Source organism: Acromyrmex echinatior, chromosome 3 (assembly GCF_024713525.1).
Source record: "Acromyrmex echinatior isolate Ae372 chromosome 3, ASM2471352v2, whole genome shotgun sequence".
NCBI classification, from domain to species: Eukaryota; Metazoa; Arthropoda; class Insecta; order Hymenoptera; family Formicidae; genus Acromyrmex; species Acromyrmex echinatior.
In genome coordinates, this window is record NC_141854.1 from 5,936,767 (window position 1) to 5,957,124 (window position 20,358).

The window sequence follows — 20,358 nt, forward strand, 5'->3', positions numbered from 1 at the left end:
TTTTATTCCAGTCGATATTTTCAATCATAAAACTTTGACGGTTGAAAACAGGAAAGACGTTCTTTCAAAGAAACGTAGACTGTGCATACTCGATTACGATGCTACGTACGATTTCGTCGTATTTGTCGAAATCCCGTTGCCAGGAGATCCGTATTCCCATGTGCGAAAAGGATCACCTTTATGGGAACTATGCCAAGGTGAATAACATTAAATGACACGATTGAACAAACGCGTTTTCGTTCGATCGATGATAAAAACTGGAACGTGTCAAGTGATGAAAAAAAAAGCGAACCTGGCCAGTGTTTCGAATAATTTAAGAAAACTCGATTAAACCACTCACGAATTCATATTAATTCATATTAATATTATTATAACAGGGTTGGGTAAGTTAACCTTTTTTTTTAAATTAAGTTAAATTTAATAAAAAAAAATTAATTGTGAATTAAAAGTTAAGTTTATAAAAAAAAATAATTAAAAAATGGTAAAAATTAAATTTGGAACAATTTATGTATATTCCGAACAAACAATTAAAAGAAAGAGGAAGACAAAATTTGATTGTTTTATATAATTTTTTATATTTTTCTTTTCTCACAACATATTCATTAAAGAATTACTGGTTATTTTTTAACTACACAATATAAAAGACGTAGAATTACTAAATTATGTACTCATTATCCCCTCGTATTGTGGCTGAAGATTAATTTACAAAAAAGTCAAATTAAAAGTTAATAGTTACCGATAAAATAGTTACCGAGAAGTAAATTAAGTTAAAAAATTGAGACTCTAAAATGTAATTAAGTTAAAATTAATTAACTATATAACTTTATAACTCATCTTTTAACTTTCTAACTTAACACTACCCAACTCTGATTATAAATAGTAATAATAAATAAACGCATGAGTATTATTTATATGCCTCCACGATTTAATAAATACAAAACGTTTCTCAAGTGAAATCTGTAAAATACAGCACTTAACATGAAAAAACTTACTTGAAAAAACTAATTTATATTCCTTTTCCTAGATGTATTTATGTAGTGTTTTATAGTTTTATATGTGTAGTATTCGTAGGTTTAGAATTAAATCGTATTAATTTTCAAACTGTAAATTTATCGAGAACCATTAATCGCGGTTGATTGCTCTGAACCAGCCAATTTCCGCAAAATGGTGAGACGAAAATAAACCGTTACAGCCATTACACCCTTAATTACTAATAGCAGAAGAAAGTATTATAAACCGACACGGAGACGAGGATGCGCTCGATATGTCATAGCAAGTGAGATTAACGAGAGAAAATGGTTTCAGTATCCTAGCTTGTCTCTATAAATCGCAGTAACGACAGAGTTAATTAAATAGAAACTGAGGTCCTTGATCGTAGTCACGAATCCAGCGGTATTGATCTTGCTATTCCTATTAATTAACGTAAAAATGCAGTTGTTTAACTCTTATTTCATTTCCAGCTTAAAAAAATATAATAATTGTAATAATAACAATAAAAAAAAAATTATATTTAGGTTTAATACTTCGACACCTTGAATGGAAATAATCTTTGCTCATTTGTTATTACAAATAAGTTTTTAACGTTAACTTTTATTATGTAACTTTCATACTATAATGTTCGCAGAAATACAGAAATCACAAGAATAATTAAATAATTTAATAATTTTTTGGGAACATATAAATATAAATATTATTATCATGAATTATGATAAATAATAATTTCTTTATTTTTTTATGTCACTTGTTTCGAATTAGCTACGATATTTTATCGGTGTTATACGATCAAAATATACGATTAAAATATGATGTTATTTTTCATCGTAGATCTTCTATTTAAATTTGCGTGATTCATTCATGAACCAACCATAATGATATATAAACGAAATTAACTTAATTGCTTAATGAAAATTGTCTAGTTTCGCTATACTAAAAGTTTATGTGTCGGATAAAACACGCAAATATATCTCATGAATAAAATGAAGATATGTCAAACGCAGAAGATACGAAAACTAGTTTACAATTTGCGTAATGTTCTTTCTGTCACCGTGATAAATATCTTCCTTTCTCATATTTTGCCTCTGCTTGCTTCAATCGCGGAAATCGAGATAAAACTGAGTCGCTTGAAATTAATTAAAGAAACATCGTTTTTAGCCTTAAGTATCAGGTTTCAAAACATGACGGAAAGCTACGAACAGCTCGCACTTGCTAGAACCAGCTACAGCCAACAGAAATTATCTGCGACATATCATGCGTTAAGAGTTAATTGAAACCTGTAGGCGCTGAACGTGTACGAATGTGAACACCGGAAGATTCGTGTTCGTCATTTGTTGATCGTTTATTCGTTCTCTGTACATACAAGTACATTACGCATCTTTACAAGTGATAGAATGCCGCTTCCAGCTGCGTTCTCGCCCTTCACTCAGGTTCGATACTGTTCCGCTTAATACGGCTATCAATTAGTTTGCAGCGGCTGTTTATCAGGCCATCGAGCCGTGATTACGCATCACCAGCTGGCATTGCCAGCTGCACGCGCGTCCATCGCATTATTATTACATGTCCGATCTGCGAACGTTTTCTCTTTCGATGACGGGAGATGCGTGGCAGATTTCGTGGACCGTCGTGCTCTCGCGACGATTGTCTACTTACATAAGTAGCGATTCTGCAGTTTGCACCGAGATTCGTGGAGATTTCAATCAGATAATCACAGCGCGACGTGATCGCGTTTACAATTTTTTTACAATCATCGATATTTCGCGCCGCCATAGAATTGATTCTATTACGGTTCAGAATAAACTTTGAGCGAATTATTTTTAAGTTTTTTTTTGTTCTTCAGATTTATTAGGTGTTGGAATTAATTCGTAGCGTTTTACAAGTGATGGGAAGTACTTTCATTAATGTATTTTTTAATGCTCATGTGAAATAAATAACATTCTTTCATTAAAAAACGCTACGAATTAATTCCAACACCTAATAGTTAAAATCAAATGACATGTAAAATCAAATGAAGAGTACAAGATTTTTAGTTTTTTAAAAAGACATAATACAAAGATGTATAGGGTCACATAAGAGTCAACGTAATTAAACGTATATGTAAGAATTATAATATGATATATATTAAATGTATAAAGAAATTCCATAAATAACACATTACATAACACATTACATTACATGCTTCGGCTCTTGCATTAAGCCATCCTCAGATAATACAAAATTCACTCCTTAAATTTATTGCCATCGTCATAGAAAGATCGTGATGAAGTTTTCCAATTTATGCAGCAATCTTAATGCGAATGCTTCACGAAGAACAATAAATTACTTGCAAGCGATTTAATGACCGATTGTTCGGAATTTTATTTTAAGTATTTTAATGATTGTGTTGGTCGAAGAATAAAAATCGGAGCGTCAAATTGGCTATATATCGAGTTTATTATAACAAAGGATTACAATTTCAAAACGAAATACGTCTTATTTCGCTCGTGTCTCTTAGCCGACTCCTCGATTTCACGTCTTCGCTTTCGGTCGTTCGCAACTTTAGAAACTTTCACAAACAATAAATATTATTTAATTTTGTTTAAAAATTTAAACAATTCTGTTATCCGTTGCGAGTAACTATTTAAATGATAAATTATTACGAATTAACATTACTCAGAGGAATCGAAACACCGATTACATATATATATGTTACAATTTAATAAGCCTGTTTATTCTCGCGATAATAACGATAATACCTAACGTCATATCTGCGAGATCTAATTTCCATTAGTTGTGAGGCCTAAATATTACTATTGTAACAGACAAGCATTTTGAAAACGTGCGTTTTCTGTGCAGCAGACAATTTGATAGCAAGTATAGTTTTAGCAAACCATATTTAGCTGTGGTGAGACAATTTTCTTTTACACGGATCACATCCGATAACTGTGACAACTAACTTCATGCTAAATAAATTGATCTGTAACAGACATGCATATCACGTTTGTATTAGCAAATCCTTTGTATGTATTAGTAAATTTACAGCTAGTTAATAGCTAATGCAATTTCAGCTAATTAGAATTAGTTGTAGCCAGCAACATTTTTTTTCCGTGTCATGAAATCGTGTAAAATATAAGAGATAGTACACCAGTCAAATAGTAATAATGTAATTCACAGTCACTCTATTAAAATTTGAGAAATAATATGTACGAATCGAATCTTCCAGAAAGAATTTTTGAAAGACATGTTAACGGTAAGGCTGACCATCACTATCTGAGTGCCTCTCCTTTTGAAGATTCTGTACATAGAATCTGTACATCAAGTTTTAATAGAGTGACTGAATTACATTATTGCTATCTGACTGGTGTACTATCTCTTATACTTTACACGCTTTCATAATGAATTTGACGAAGTATTTCTTCTTAAGAAATGATAACTGCGACCACGTTGAATATCATGAAATAACATATTATCATATTATAATTCTTATACATACGCTTAATTATGTTGACTCTTATGTGTCCTCACACATCTTTGTATTGTTATACATTTAATTATTTTAATTTAAAAAAAGTATTTGACCTGAATACACAGTGTCCTAATCTTTAATTTATTTATTATTATTCATTTATAATATTATTTTAATTTAAAGGATTAATTTCCGTATAAAATTTTACAAAATAAAGTGCCACGATTTTGTTATATATTATGAAAATAGTATTAAGAATAATAATTTTTAATTTTATAATGTATTATGTTAAAATGTTTTTTAAGATTTTTGTTATAGTTATTATTATTGAAAATAAAAGTTTTTCTTTATTTATATTCAATTCATGAATCATTTGATCATACAAGGTGTTCGCGAATCAAAATACCACAATAAGAAAGTAAATTTTTCAAAAACTTAAGTAAAAAAATTATTTGTAAACTTTCTTTATAAGCAACAGTTTGTGAAATAATAATTTAAATATGACCAATTACAAATACGTTTAAACGCTGAAGGGCATGCTTACTAATATCGCACGAACGATTCATGAACAAATAATATGTAATTGGCTATATTTAAGCCTTCAAATATATCTTAAAAACTATTGCTTGAAAAAAAAATGTACATATAATTTTCTTATTTAATTTTTCGAAATATTGATTAATTGATAAATTCAATTAAATCTTTATCTATACAATTTTTAAAGTTATAATGATATAAATAAACACTATTCGTTATTATTTGATAATGCTCGAAATACACTCTAATTTTTTAGGAGTAAAATTTCTCTCCAAGAAAAATGATAGTTGCGCCAGAAGTAAATTTTCACTTTACTTCTTCAAGAAGCGGATTTTTTAACTTAACAATGGTTAGCTTTAATGATTAATATCTCGTTTGTGAGGAAGAACGACGCTTTTTTTCTGACAGATTTGTTTGTTTTGTGCAAAAATACGTCGAGTTTTGTCAAGTTTGGATGTAGGAAGGGGAAGCTAAACTTAATATTAAATTTACTAAAGTAAAATTACAGTTTCCTTTCGAGAGAGTGAAATTACATAGAAATTACATTTACTCAGCACTAGATTGAAAACTGATTCTCCGAATAATTCTTCACTCCCTAAGAGTGAAAAAAATTCATGCCTACCTATTCCTGCTGGATTGGCGCAATTATCATTCTCTTGGAATGAAATTCACTCCCAAAAATTTATAGTGTATATATGATATTAATTCTTTCAGAATTAAATGTCTTCATAAAGTGCAATAAAAAATATCGACATTGTCTAGTAAGAAATGTAAAAAGAATAGTTAACAAGATAACGATCAGTAGCAAAAGTTAGTAATGTTGATATGGAAGTGTAAAAGTTATGATTCAAATTTATAAATTCCGCGCATATCTTTTGATCCTGCTATTCGGCGTTATTAAAAATCAAGAATTACATAAAAATATTACGATAATTGATAGGCTACTTTCAATTCGTATCTTATCTCGTGAATTAATCTCGATGATTTATATTCGGCTTCCGTTGGACGTAAATACAATTATTAAAATGCGAATAATATGCATCTTAACTATTCGCCTTCCTTATCACGTCGAGAATAATTGGGCCATTACTATTGCATTCGAACGATCGATAGCATTAAATTGTTTTACAATCTAACTACTTTCTAATTGCTGCTTTCTTCTGGTTTTTCCAACTGCTTATTATACAGACGCATTCCTGGACGCGACTATTGCTGCACTATAAACGTTTTATTTAACATAGATACAGAAAATGTCGATATGCGATTGTTGGATTATGCCGTTGTTGACTGGACGTAGTATTTAGAAATTATTTTTCAATGTTTGAAATAAATTTGCAACGAATAACAATTTTTTCTATAGAATAAAAATTAGAAGTCTAAAGTTATTTTTCTAAAAGAAAAAGAAAGCGTATTTTGTTTAAATACTCCATTCAATTGCAACATTTATGCAACAAATAAATAATGAAATAAAAACTAAATTAAAATAATTAATAATAAATTAACGTTATATAAATATATAATTTAATTAATATTAAATATATAATTATATAAATATGTATATATAAATCTTTTAAACATCAAATTTCTTTCTTCTACACAATATAAAATTTTATAAATTAAAGAAGAAATTGGTATTGTTACAAATTATAATTATACGAAGAAAGAAGATTTGGCAAGCAACTCGCGATTACGACTTACTTTGACATTTTGGTGTCATATTAAATTAACGAGCATACAGAGTTGACTGCTTAAAATCAAGCGTGAAAAGTATCATAAAACAGTAAACGGCGTTGAAACCTAGTCATCACTTTCTAGTTCATTGAAACGCCTCAGCTAATGCACCGTAACGATTTCAATTCTTCACGCGAATATTCCATACCATTTCTCAAGATTAATGAGGATAAGTTTGACTTGATCAGTTGTGTTTTTCTGTCAAAGAACGTCCGATTTGACATAGATACATTGAACGTGTGAAGAATATAATTGCTCTCTAGAAAAACTACACTGATGTGCACTTTTTTTTATTTCTAATAGTTGAAAAATGTTAAATTTATGAACAAATTTATGAATAAATCTGTTACAAAAAAAAAGTTCTAAATTTTTTAAATATTGTTTTTAAATAAAAAATATATAGGCAATGTTTAAAGGCAAGAAATAAAGAGAGATAATAAAATTCTGTTTTTTGATCAATTAAGACAAAAAAATGATTTATCTTGGCAATTAAGAGAAGAGACATTTTCATTCGTCTTTAATGTCCTCCCACAATATTTAAGATTCATTATTTAAAAAAGAAAAAATCAATTATGCATAAAAGTGCAATTTAATGGCTGTTGCAGGAAATCCACAAGAAGCCTCAGGCTCCGGAACCAACTCGATCTACGGTAATATCGAGCCCGAAGAATATTATTCATTCTCCAAGAAGCGCACCGCGAAGCGACGTGCCTTGCCCTACGTCTTTCGAAGTTCCTACCAGTTGCGAGACGAGTTTCAATAATGACTCGAGATTATCGCGCGAGATAATTGGTGGTCCGGAAGCGAAAATCCAAGAGATCTATCGATCACCAATCTCATTTGCACCTTCTGATCAAATCGCAACGTCCGTGAACGCGACGAGAAGCAGTGAACAACCCCTCTTCCAGAACGTTGGCAACACGCCCACGCAATCGTTGTCTTCGAGCAACGACAGCGTTATCGCGAATGCCGGAAAAGTTGGCGGATATCCGACGCAGGTAGTTCCGCAGACGCCGACGAAACCCGAATTGTCGCATCCGATCAGTAGACTCTGCGACACGATCGAGGCCGATGAGAGGAAGGAGACGTCGAAGACGGAAGTGATGAACGTGGAAAAGGGCGGAGAAGAGAGAATCGCGAGGATTTTTGTTAACAGCGACAATAACAATAACAACGAGGCAATCGTAAGCACGGAAGTGGCGCAGCGTGGACGATCGGTGGATGACCACAGGTGTGATCTGTGCGGAAAGACTTTCGTCACGAGGGCGTCGCTCAAGGTATACTTCTTAATCATTAAATCAGACATTAATGTTCTAAAGGTCGCACATTTCGATTTCCAGGCAGAAACGTAGATATTACGTAGAGATTAAACAGAGATTCAACATGACAGATTTCACTGCTGAATGACGAGCCTAACTATTTAGCATAGATCCCCGATTACCTTGAATTACACAAGTCCTAAACTGTCAAACCTAACTGTTTCTCACTGATGATGTTCCTCACGCATGACGTTCCATAAGTCGCTACGCAAATTATAACCTTCTCGTCTACTTTTTCCCCCTTTTTTTGTTAATGTTAGATACTACAAGTCTCTAATTTCGCAGAATTTCACAGAGCTTAAGTGTCAGTTACGTTGGAATTAATGTCAGTTAAATTACTACCGTCCCTTTTTATGACGTTACATGCTTGGCGCAGGCAGGCACTTCATTCATACTTGATCGCGTACATGCTCTCGTACCTATATCGATTACGAAGAATGCTAATGTCTCTAAGTCGTTCCATATACCTACTTTTCCTTCCTTCGTTTTTTGACTCCATATTTTTGAGCAGCAGCTCTGTCCTGTCGCATTGCGCCGCGTTTGTGCCGATTACGAAGGAGAAACGACATATCGCGACTCCTACGCTCAATTTTCTCTTTTTTTTTTTCCTTCGTCTTCGGCTCCGCGGCCTTGCAAACAGCCTAGCTTCACATCGCCGTGTCTGTGTGATCGTCACAGGTGCACAGCCGAACGCACTCCGGTGAAAAGCCGTTCCGCTGCGCCGACTGCGGCAAACAATTTTCGCAGCTGCGCAATTACAAGTACCATCGCAGCGTGCACGAGGGCACGCGGGAGTTCGCCGCCACTTGTCCGGAATGCGGCAAGTACTTCAACGACCGCGGCTACCTGAGCTCACACATGAAGATTCATCGGAACCGCAAGGAGTACGGCTGCGCGGAATGCGGGAAGAGCTTCAATCAACGAGTGGCCTACAACATGCACGTACGCATACACACGGGCGTGAAGCCGCACCAGTGCGATCAGTGCGGAAAGGCCTTCTCGCGGAAGATGCTGCTCAAGCAGCACCTGAGGACCCATTCTGGCGAGCGACCGTATCAATGCCAGGTCTGCCAGAAAGCATTCGCCGACCGCTCCAACATGACCCTACACACTAGACTGCACTCCGGCTTGAAACCCTATCAATGCACTCTGTGCTCGAAGGCTTTCACTAAGAAGCATCACCTGAAAACTCACCTTAATTATCATACCGGTACCAAGCCGTATTCCTGCACCAATTGCGGTGGCAAGTTCTCGCAAAGCAGCAACATGAGGACCCATTTTAAGAAGTGCATTGTTAACAATACTGTCGGAATGGCAACGAAATCTGGCGATGAAGCCGGCACTGATCGCACCGATGCCGACAGCAACATAGCGCCGCAGGTGGTCCTGACCCCGCCCAACTCCGATCAGGAATCCAGTATCCTGACACCGATCTCGAAGAACGCTGTCGCTATAGAGAGCAACACGTAGCGGTTTCTCCTACTCGTAAGACAGAATCTCATGAATATAAGTTAGCGAAGAATAACATGAAAATGTTATTGTGACTAATCCATCACCATCTTTATGGTAATGGTAGATACTTGATGGTAGATAGTATGCGATACATTTGTTGACTGTAAATCGATCCAAAACGCACTTTATAAGTTTCAAGGACATTTGTAAATAATTTCTAGGACGAATCGAATCACTTACGTCTGAATTAACGTAGCGTTATCAAATTATTAGATATTAAAATTTCCTTCAAATTACTGTTAAAAAATGTGCAGTTTATTTGCGAACAACCTAATGCTAGTTAATTGAAGCAAGATTGCGTATCTCGATATGGTACGGTAGTCATTGCATTGTGCTTTTCAGTTCCTGTATTTATTGAACTAATCTCGTTGTACACATTCCATATTCTAATCTAATCTAATATTTAACAATCTAGAATTTAATAATTAAAAAAATAATGTTACACTTTTCATAGGAAATTTATCGCTCAATTTGGCAAAATTAATTCATCTTTATCTTGCAGATTGATAATGTTTTAAAATGTCGATTATTTTTTGCACAGATCTGCTTTTCTCAGATTTAAAAAATATACGGGTTAAATAGATATATAATATAATCTTTAATTGCTTTAAAATTAAATCTTTAAAATTTGCAGATTCTTGATTCTCGTTTGATCCGCAATATTATATATTTTTTTCCTATTCGAATTTTAGTCTATTTTAGGCAGCTTAATTATAAAATAGAAGAAAAATGATAAAAAGAAGAAAACCAACGTTACATTCGTTATTACAATATATTTGTTTGACGTACGGAAGATATTTTAATTTCTTAAAACTAAAATTCGAAATCTCTATTTTAACTTTGTTTGACGTACATTCAGTAATTTTATATATGATGGTCTTATATCAAAAATCTCTCTTATACCAAAAATGATTTAAGAAGTACGTCATTTCTTTATTACGTACCAAACAGTTAATAGCTCCTTCGCCGAATCTGCAATATGTGATTGCAACACGGCAAGTCCAATTGTCGGTTGCAACACAGCAATTGCAAATACAATCGAAAAGTCTGCAGTCGTTTGTAGGAAGTATCTCCTTGTATTTGAAAGTAACTCGTCGGACTCCGGAGAGTAATCGAGCTTCCATATCAGCGCAAATAGTTTTGTAACAACCTTTTCTAGGAAATATCCCTACAACAGCGTTTAAGGATCTGTTCTGGAGCAACTTTGTCAGCGGCTAAGGCATTTTCTCAAAAGGTAAAAAAAAACTGTCATGGTATATTCTTACGTTAAATATCGCGCGAGTAATTCGAGATTTTATTGGAAAAAGATACTCAAATTTGAAAACTATTTTTTTTTTAAGTTGCGATGATTCAGATAAATCGAGAATTCAAAGAATCTAAGAGAAATCTGAGATCTGATAGGTAGAAATTAAAAATTAAAACATTAAAAACTTTCCTTTTTTAATTAATACGAATATAAAAACATAAAAAAAATTTACCGAATATGTAAGACATGATAAAAATCGCGGATTAAGAAATTAAGTAGAATAAAATTATTTGCTGAAAATAATGCATTTTTCTATATGTTAGATACTTTTTACATGTATAAAATCAAGATATTTATACCGCTGCGCGCGCGCCATACAATATGTATATATTTTCTCGATACAGTAATATATTTATAATAAAATTTACAAAATTATTGTATATGATAGGAAAATATATTTAATATATGTGTATGTTGACTATGTATTTGAAGCATATCAAATACATGAAATACATATAAGCATTTATATATTGTACAGCTATATTTAGTTGGACAGATCGAATCATCTGTTAAATAAATCACAAAAATAAAGATAACACAAAAGACGAAATGCTTTGACACTTTCTAACTTGAAAATGCAGTGTTTTATTTATCTTCATTGAAAAACCAGATTTTCCTCAACGAAAGTATACTCTGTTCTCCTTCGATAATTTACGTTTAGGTGCACCTGCGGTATACCTTGTGTTTGGAGTAAGAGGCATTTTGCACGACGCACGTACAAAATATAACGGTGCATCGCGGGCAGAACATACGGACAATGACGATAAATCGTAGCCGCGACGGTATTCCTCTCTAGGTGGAATTATCGTAAATCCTGCCGGCACGACACAAATCGCCCGTTAATATTCAAGCGCAAGTGAATGACTCTCTCGCGGTAATACGTCATATTTTTCAGGAGTGTTGCGGTGGGATGCACTTTTGCCATTAATACGTGTAATGCTTATTAAGTCGTGTACACTTGCGCGCTCACACGTGAAGTATTACCTCTTATATTAACATTATCAAAGTATCAATTTGCAATTTCACATAAACGCGCTTCTGCGAACCTTCTAAGAGACCGAGCACTCTCGGTATGAACTATCCGTAACTTTTTTTTTATGAAATACAACGTGTTCCCAATTTGCACTTCTAACAATCTTGAAATAATTTACAAACTTATATACAATCCGTATTTTTCAAAATTGATTAAAATTACATCCACGGTTACTGCAATTCGGATAATACTTCCTCTGTTACGCTGCGTTATGCATAGAAACGGACTAGCTGTTTGCTCGTTGGACTGAACTTTAGGTATGCGCACAATAATGGCAAATCGCCGGCACGTGATGGTTTGTAACTCTCGGAACGTATCAGATTACGGAAATAATTCTGGGAGAAGCGTGGATGCTGCGAGCGGATGATGCGCGAGATGCGAAATTATAGATCCGCAGACAAGGTCAAGCGTATACTTGTAATGGATCATGGACACCATGATCGAATCGCAGGATCAATGGAAATGAGAATAAGCAGTGCAAGGTAAATGTTTTTAATCTATTAGAAATAAAGTAAAAGAAATAAAAAAAGAAAATATATATATAAATGGATTATGATAGTGAAGTGAATTCGGATTAATAGATTTAATGTTTTAATTATTTCAACTTTTTTCAACTAACAAAATATTTTATATTAAAAATTAAAGAATTATAAAAAAGAACGAGGCGAAGAAAATTTTTGATACACAAAACACTTAACTTTTTTTAACTTTTACAGCCGAGAAATAATAAGTTTTGAATTTTGTTAAATAGATCTCTCACATAATACGATGTCATAAATCAAATATTATTTTATAGATTATAGATTCATTACAAGAAATAATTACAAAAATATCTAATTCAGATCTTTTTAAAAGAAATCTCTGTATGTGTGAAAGTTCTTAAATTAACTTCTTATTAAGATGTCAGAATTTTTTGTTTTCCATTACAATTTATAGAGAAAGACAACAAATGTCTCTTGTCATACAAAAATTGATCAATAGCTTTAGCGATTATGAATGCCATACCAATGTTCTTTGTTCATTCAACGGCATTTGCACTTCCCATTCTTTATTTCCGCCGTCTCACCTTCTATCACTATAAGCATTATATCAGCTGCGATTCTCTCCGCTTCCCAGTCACCTAATCTGATCGGAAGAAATGGCATCTTCAGTGAACATATGTAGTCGTAAAGAAGATCTTGAACCTGCTCAGTTAGCAAAGACACGACAAAGCTATCAAGGTATTATGCACAGTCCAAGCCGAGTCATCCTCGATACATCGTTAATTAAGCTCATTAGACTTTTATCGTGTACAATTCTCAACTTGACAGACTGGTAAACTCAGGTCGAAAGTTGCCTTAACAGTTACATAAAATCGCATTTGAGAAATGCATTTATTGACAATCTGCTCGTTATATTGATATTTCGAAATTAAAGTTAAAAAAAAACCGATCGAAAACTTTTCGATCTTGTGATTTTTTGTAAAAAATAAAAAATGTAACGTAAATTAATTTTTGTAAACAGATTAAATATCACCTGAAATATTGATTCAAAATATATATAATTTTAATTGATATAATCTCCATTTAAAAATATGTGTAATAATTTTAATATTCTTAAATTTTTAATCTGAAAATCTAATTTATACAAACTAAAATAAACACGGAAACGAATCAAGCCGTTATTAATAAATACTTTTCTACGATAAAACGTAAATACTTTATAAAGAAATGAAAAATATTCATTTTTCGCAATAACAGACATAATTTATTCGCTCCACATCATTATTCTATTGAATACCATACATTGCACTAAAGTTACCATGTAGAAAATACGATGATAAAATGCATTCAATGTTTTGAGGAGTACATTAAGCAAACACTTATTAATTTAAAAATATGATTGCAATAATAATGTATTCAAGATGAAAGAGCTCCTTTTACGAAACTTTAAGAAAAAAATTCGATCGGTGATCAGCATATGCACGAATCCGCGCGAGCTTTCTCTTGCCCAGCTTGGTCTAATGGAAAACACGGGGATTGTTGCTTTCCGGAAATAACTGGCCCCATTCCAATTATATGCACTTGTGCGAAAGTATCAATAACGTCCAAGAATGCACTTCCGCGATTAAGTAATGAAAGAATACTGTGAAGTCGTGACGATTAGAAAAAAGTCTAAATTATGTAAGAAAGTGATTTAGATTCTAGTGCAACCTTCATAGTGTGCTACCTTAAAATAAGTAATTTAAATTTTTTTATTTTTTAATCGATTTATTCATATTTATATGTATATAAATAGAGATCGAAGAATGTTAAAACGGATCGTTTTAGCACTAAGCTAAAAGCTGCAAAATTAAAAGGATAAAAAACAAATTTTATATAAGAAAATACTTTAATTTTTTAAATATATATCTTTAAATATTTCCCTTTTATATTATTAGAGCAGTTTTATAAAAATCGTACATACTTTAATCATACATAAATTTATTTTGAGATCTTTGCTATTTATCTGTGTTCCCATAATATATTATACTTCCATGATGATGACAAATAATTTATCTGCTTATTTTGATTTATATATTTGTCAGTGAGAAATTATATTTCCGACCTCCGTGTATCCGTGACCTATGTGAGTTCGCAAATCGGTACTGGCATTTTAAGACTTCTTGTTTGGACCGACCGAAGCATCAGATAACGTCCGTTAGAACTGGTTATACCGACACGGTGCGTTACGATCTTGCGGCGCGATGCGGAAGATAAACACCGGATAGAGGTCCATCGCGCCTTCGAGTACGGCGACTGACCTCCTGAACTCGATGGCCGAGAAGGAGAAAATACACCCGACCGACCGCTTCCACGTTATTTTTTTTTTTAAATCGTCCGTTCCACTAATTAGCAGTACTTACGGAAGACTCATAGTATTTCGGTGTAAACGCATAACTCTCTAGTGAATGTGGAATAGAAGAAATGGAACAATTTTAATCTTACATCACAATTACAATTAATTCATGATAATAAAAATACATGGATATAAATAATATGTATATATACGTACGCATGGGAGATTTGTGTTAAATGAAAATGTAATCAAGTACGCGTATTTTAGATAAATATTATAGACTGTTATAATCAATTTTTTTTCAGAAACAAAATCGTGTACAAAAATATTTTATTCCGCATATTTTTTAATTTATTTTTCCATTATCATTATAATGTATTTTTCCGATTGTATACTTATTAAAAATTCAAGTGATAATTCCAGTAAAAATTCTATATGATATATCTAAAAGAATTTCGTATATTTCATAAATTTGTTGTAGTAAATATTTTAATAAGATATTTAATAAAATTTGATTACTTATATAATTTTTGCATCTATTTAATATTCATTAAAATAAATTTTATTAACAAATTTAATAAATATTACAAAGTGTTAATCATCACTTTTAAATAATTTCTTAAAATATCTGCGGTGTTGAAATTTTTGATTCGATATTATTAATAAATTTTATAAATTTTATAAACTACTCATCAATTTTTTAATAATTTATTTAAATATATATATATATAGTGTTAAAATTTTTTATTTGAACTAATAATTTTAATTATTTATTTTTAAAGAGAGAAAATTCTCCGAGAATGCTGAAGATTGTGAGCAAAAAAAAAAACGTATACGTATACTGTGAGAATATTAGCCACCATCGCTGCACTCTAATCATCAATTTGCATATTCATATAAGATTTATGACTCACTGTCAATTTACATATTCATAATTGAGTCGCTGGAGATGAAATTACGAGTGAGAAAAATCAATTTCTAATACTTCATGAATGCAACGTTTTAGCAAGCCAGGCGCTACAAGAGGTTCACCTGCGTCTATCTGCATAATCATATAATTGAAGTCAATTGACAAGTCGCGTTGTAACCACGATAACGACACCGACCGCAATCGCGGTTGCTAAATACGCTTAATTGGCGGGGTAACATAAAACGTATCTAGACGGCACTACACTTAACCCCGAGCGATTGCGAGTCAGAATCGTTCGACTTCCTCCTGCGAGCTCGCTTGCACCCGAGAACAAGAGGAATGGCGAGAAGAGATTCTCGCGCGCGCAAAAACGATTTTTCTCGCGTTAGACCAGTTAAATTGTGAACGTGTTACGTAAACGTCGAGTGAGCGATCGTGTAAGTGCGCTATCAAGAAACAGAATTGCATCTCGCTGGAGAGTTACTTGCTGTCTATTTAAGAGTTTGCGTCACGAGCAAACGATATTGTTGTCCCCCCCACGGAGCATTAAATGCTTTTCGATTAATACCTACGTCAGATGATTTACGTGGGGAATCCTAGAATAAGATACCCTTTTAACCATGAATTCCTCAGCCGAATTTGATGCCGATTTTTCTGTAAGAGTAACCTTTCTGAAATGAGATGTGTATTACCTATTTTGCTGTAATATTATCGTTATTATTTAAATTAACATTTAATACACACAATGAGTCATTTATGTCCTGCGTATTTCTCTTCTTTGAAATATTAGGAGCATCAAGTAATTGCTGTAATTAATTAAAGATTTATATATAATTTTGTAAATATGCAACCTTATAAATACTTCCTAAAGATACTGAAGTATATGGAAGAATCACTTATAATATCTTTGTAAAAGTGATGCAAATTAATCCGAGACACAGACGATCACTTGTGTATAGTAAACGACTGAAAAATCAGCATGTTAAGAGTTAAAATTATGTAATGGGTTTATTTTAAAAAATTCATTTTATCAATGCTTATATTGCGCTTCACTATATAATTTCCGTAACTAGGTTTGATGTGCTTCACATCGTTTCTTATAGTAAATTGCTATTTATCGAAACATTGTTAGTTATTAACGTTGATTAATATATTTAACCATTTTTTAATTCGGGATTTAGAAATCTGTTACACTGCAATATAAAATTTTCATTACGGAAGCATCATCTACAAGTGGATCGAGACACCCACGCAAGGAAATGGGAGTTCCAATGGCTATCATTTACATGTCGGTATATCTAAAATTGTTATGTAGAAAAGTGCCCTCCAGCATGCGAAGTTTGAGGTTATTAGGATACAAAATTCTACGGTTGTATTTGCTTTCAAGATGAGGAAATAGAAGTAGCGAAATTAAGATCATCGGAGCAATCGATGATCTTACAACACGGTAGCGATAATCACCTTACAGATAAATCGGCACGTTCGGTGTCACGAAGGCTAGATCGTAACAAGACCGGTTTAACCAGTCGATCTCAATGTAGGTGGCACAGATTGAAATTATTGATAAGCAATAGCGAAACATACGAGAAAATCAATTGGTCGGTGACAAAGATTATCAGAGTGGATATACAATTTTAAGAATAAAGATCTTTTATTTTGTGAATCATTGAATTAAAATCTCCAAAAGAAATTCATTATTTTTATTAATATGTATAAGTGTAAAAAAATTTGTACTTATAAATCTATGAAAATGTAAATATTATAAAATAGTTGCGGATTGGTCACAGAATTCACGAACAATAATATGCAATTATTTCAAATTGTTAGTTTTCTTTGCAATATTTATTTTTACAAATTAACATATGCATATTTTTTTATATTATTTGCTAATAAAAATTACAAGTTTCTTTTGCAATGCACGCAGTATTTCATTTATTTTATTTGTTTTATTTCTTCAAACTAAGCGAATACGGTATGCAATTTATGAAAAGTTCTAATGTGTTAGTTAATCGAACAGGATCCTTAATACATACATGACCACTGAAATATGAGGACTGCGTAAGTCAAGATTATAATTTGGGAGCGACAAAGATTTAAATCAACTACATATACATGTTATAAATACCATTTCTAATTCGCAATCGTATATTAAAAATTATTTTATACTTGATTTTGTAACTCATATATATTAAATAATTCATATAGTCAGTATTAATCATCTATCTTGAGGTAGATATTAATTTTGCTATATAATTATGTAGAAAATATAAATTTTTTGGGCCAGGTTGGACTTAGTTCTCGATCTAACCATAAATTCTGGCTATATTTTAGAATTAGTCAGAGATTAATTTAAAAGAGAGAAACTTTTATTGTCGGCTATCATTGTCGATTTATTATTGTCAATAAGTAATGTATGTGCTCGATCGTTACTTTCGCGCATCAATTACATCGCGATGCTCTACGACAAATAATTGATCAAATACTATTTGAACAAATTATATTAACTGCCCGAAAAAATGTTATATATCAATTGCATTAAAATATACAATAAAATTAACGTGATTTTTATAAAAATTAGAATTTTATTTGAAAAAAACAAACTCGACTGCAATGTTAAAGATTGAAGTTTTCAATATAATAGAAATATGAATATCTAATTAAATTAAAACATTGCTTGAAATAATCCATGTTTCAAAAGATAATTCTTAGAAGCATTAAATTTTTTATTTCTTTTAATTGTTAGGCTAAGTTTGCTCTGTTTTTGAAAGATAGAGCTGTTAACGTCATTAGTAAATGTTTATTCATATTTATGATAATCATTTTATGAAAGTTGAAATTTTAACGCGCATTTAAGAAACAATTTACTAAGATGGGTTGAAATTTTGACATTGTTTTAAATATAGAAAATAAAGAATGAGAATATTTTCTGCACATTATGTTATTTTATTTAAACAAAAAAATGCTGCATGGATCCATAAAAAGTTTTCTGTTGTGGACAGAGATAATGCTACGAGTGATTAGACTGTTCACGAATGATTCCAATTTTTTTGTTTTGCGTGATGATTTTATCTGTGTCGATTTGCTACGCCCGACGGTCGATTGAGAACAGCATCAGAGAAATAAATTTGAAAGATGACTGAAAATTGTAAAAGACGGTGTATACATTATTGATTAAAGATATTTTAAAATATAAATATTTTGTCTTTGATTTTTGCTTAAAAAATAAAGGAATTATTGGCCAATAAATATTTATTAAAATAATTATTCCCGGAAATTATAACAATTCTTGGAAAACAATTATTCGCAAGAAACAATTTCTCATCTCCACAAAAATATTTTTGTAGTTTATTTTTATAAAATTTTAAATTTTCTTTTTTTCATTATTTTTAAATGGTCGAAATAAAATAATCCAAAACAGAAAAGATTAATTAATATTACGCAAGAAATAATATTCCACCAACGATACCTCTCCTTAGTTTCCTCCTCTTCTCAGATAATCAGACCTCTTTCTTCTCAGGTTGTTTAACCTTTTTCTTTCCTCCTCTTCAAGTTACACTCGCATAACACTCGCAAAAAACACTCGCGGGTAATTATACACTCGCGCACAGACATCAATGGAAGTCTTTCGCACAATACTTACAACACTACTGTTTATGTTTGAGATAGTTAACGTACTATGAATAATTGTTTATTGTAATTATCAAAAGATACAATCATCTTTCAAAGGATAATACATGAAGTGTCTTGATTCACTACCTGTTCGCTCGAGTGTAATGTGTGAGTAATAGCGCGGCAACCTTTTGTAAATACAGCGTACTATACGCCGCAAAAACAAGTACCAAGGCGTATCAGCAAAATATCTAACAAGTGAATCTATTTAAAAAAAAAATAGATTTGTATCAAATATTCAATTTCTTGCAAAAAGAATAAATTTCAATTTTATACGAATTCTAAAAATTATATGAAACGCTTAAAATCAAAATAAAATATAAAAAGTTGACATGTTTGTTATAATAAAATGCACTATTCCATTATTTTCGTAAAATAAGTTATTTTAGAGGTCTGATCTATCGAAATTCCGTCGTTATTGAGGACATTACAAAAATGAGGGAGACGACTTTCTCTGTGTAACAAAGCTATGACGAAAGCTATGTGGAACCCAAGCGATCAAAGTCATTCAGCGATCATATGAATAGACTCGATCTATTAACATTACGCAATATGCATTGTAGGTGTGCGTGTGGACTACTTGTTTTACGAGACTTCGATCTATGATGCCGATGACACAAATGAATTCTAAATACTCGGCTGTCTCTCAATAGGAACGGTGTTACGTTTCCAGCATCGCCTACATGTATAAAGTTAACGGTATGGAAATATACGTGCATATCATGGTTTATCAAATCGCTAAAGGCAAAAGTATTGTTCAAACTCTTTTTTATCATTAAATATAGGTTGAAATGGAATGCTACGCGAGCTCGTTAAAGCAATTTAAATTTGATTAGTATACACAGAATTATGCAGTTATTTATGATACAAAGTGAGGTTCCAATTGCTTCTGATGCACTTTAAAAATAATCGTTGTCTTTTGATTTTTCGTTTGATTAACTGAAAAAATTCGATTTATTTTTATTTTTTAAAACAAATCTTAGATTAAACAATAAGAATCTTATTTTAAATCGTAAATGTGAGAAACGCAATCGATAAACTAGAAGCCTATATCGGTCAAAGCTGGATCTTTAATGCTTAAATAAT

The 20,358-nt window shown here is 32.0% G+C and overlaps 1 protein-coding gene across 1 annotated transcript in view; it reads left to right on the plus strand.

Annotated features, from left to right (window-relative positions):
• The window catches only part of LOC105151498 (uncharacterized), a 36,427-nt gene extending 25,008 nt beyond the window's left edge, over nt 1–11,419 (plus strand). The window contains exons 3-4 of the mRNA XM_011065226.2: nt 7,312–7,983; nt 8,704–11,419. Coding sequence (XP_011063528.1) covers nt 7,312–7,983; nt 8,704–9,495 — 1,464 coding nt within the window. The 3' untranslated portion in view covers nt 9,496–11,419. The remainder of the gene's footprint in view (nt 1–7,311; nt 7,984–8,703) is intronic.
• Nucleotides 11,420–20,358: the final 8,939 nt, after the last annotated feature.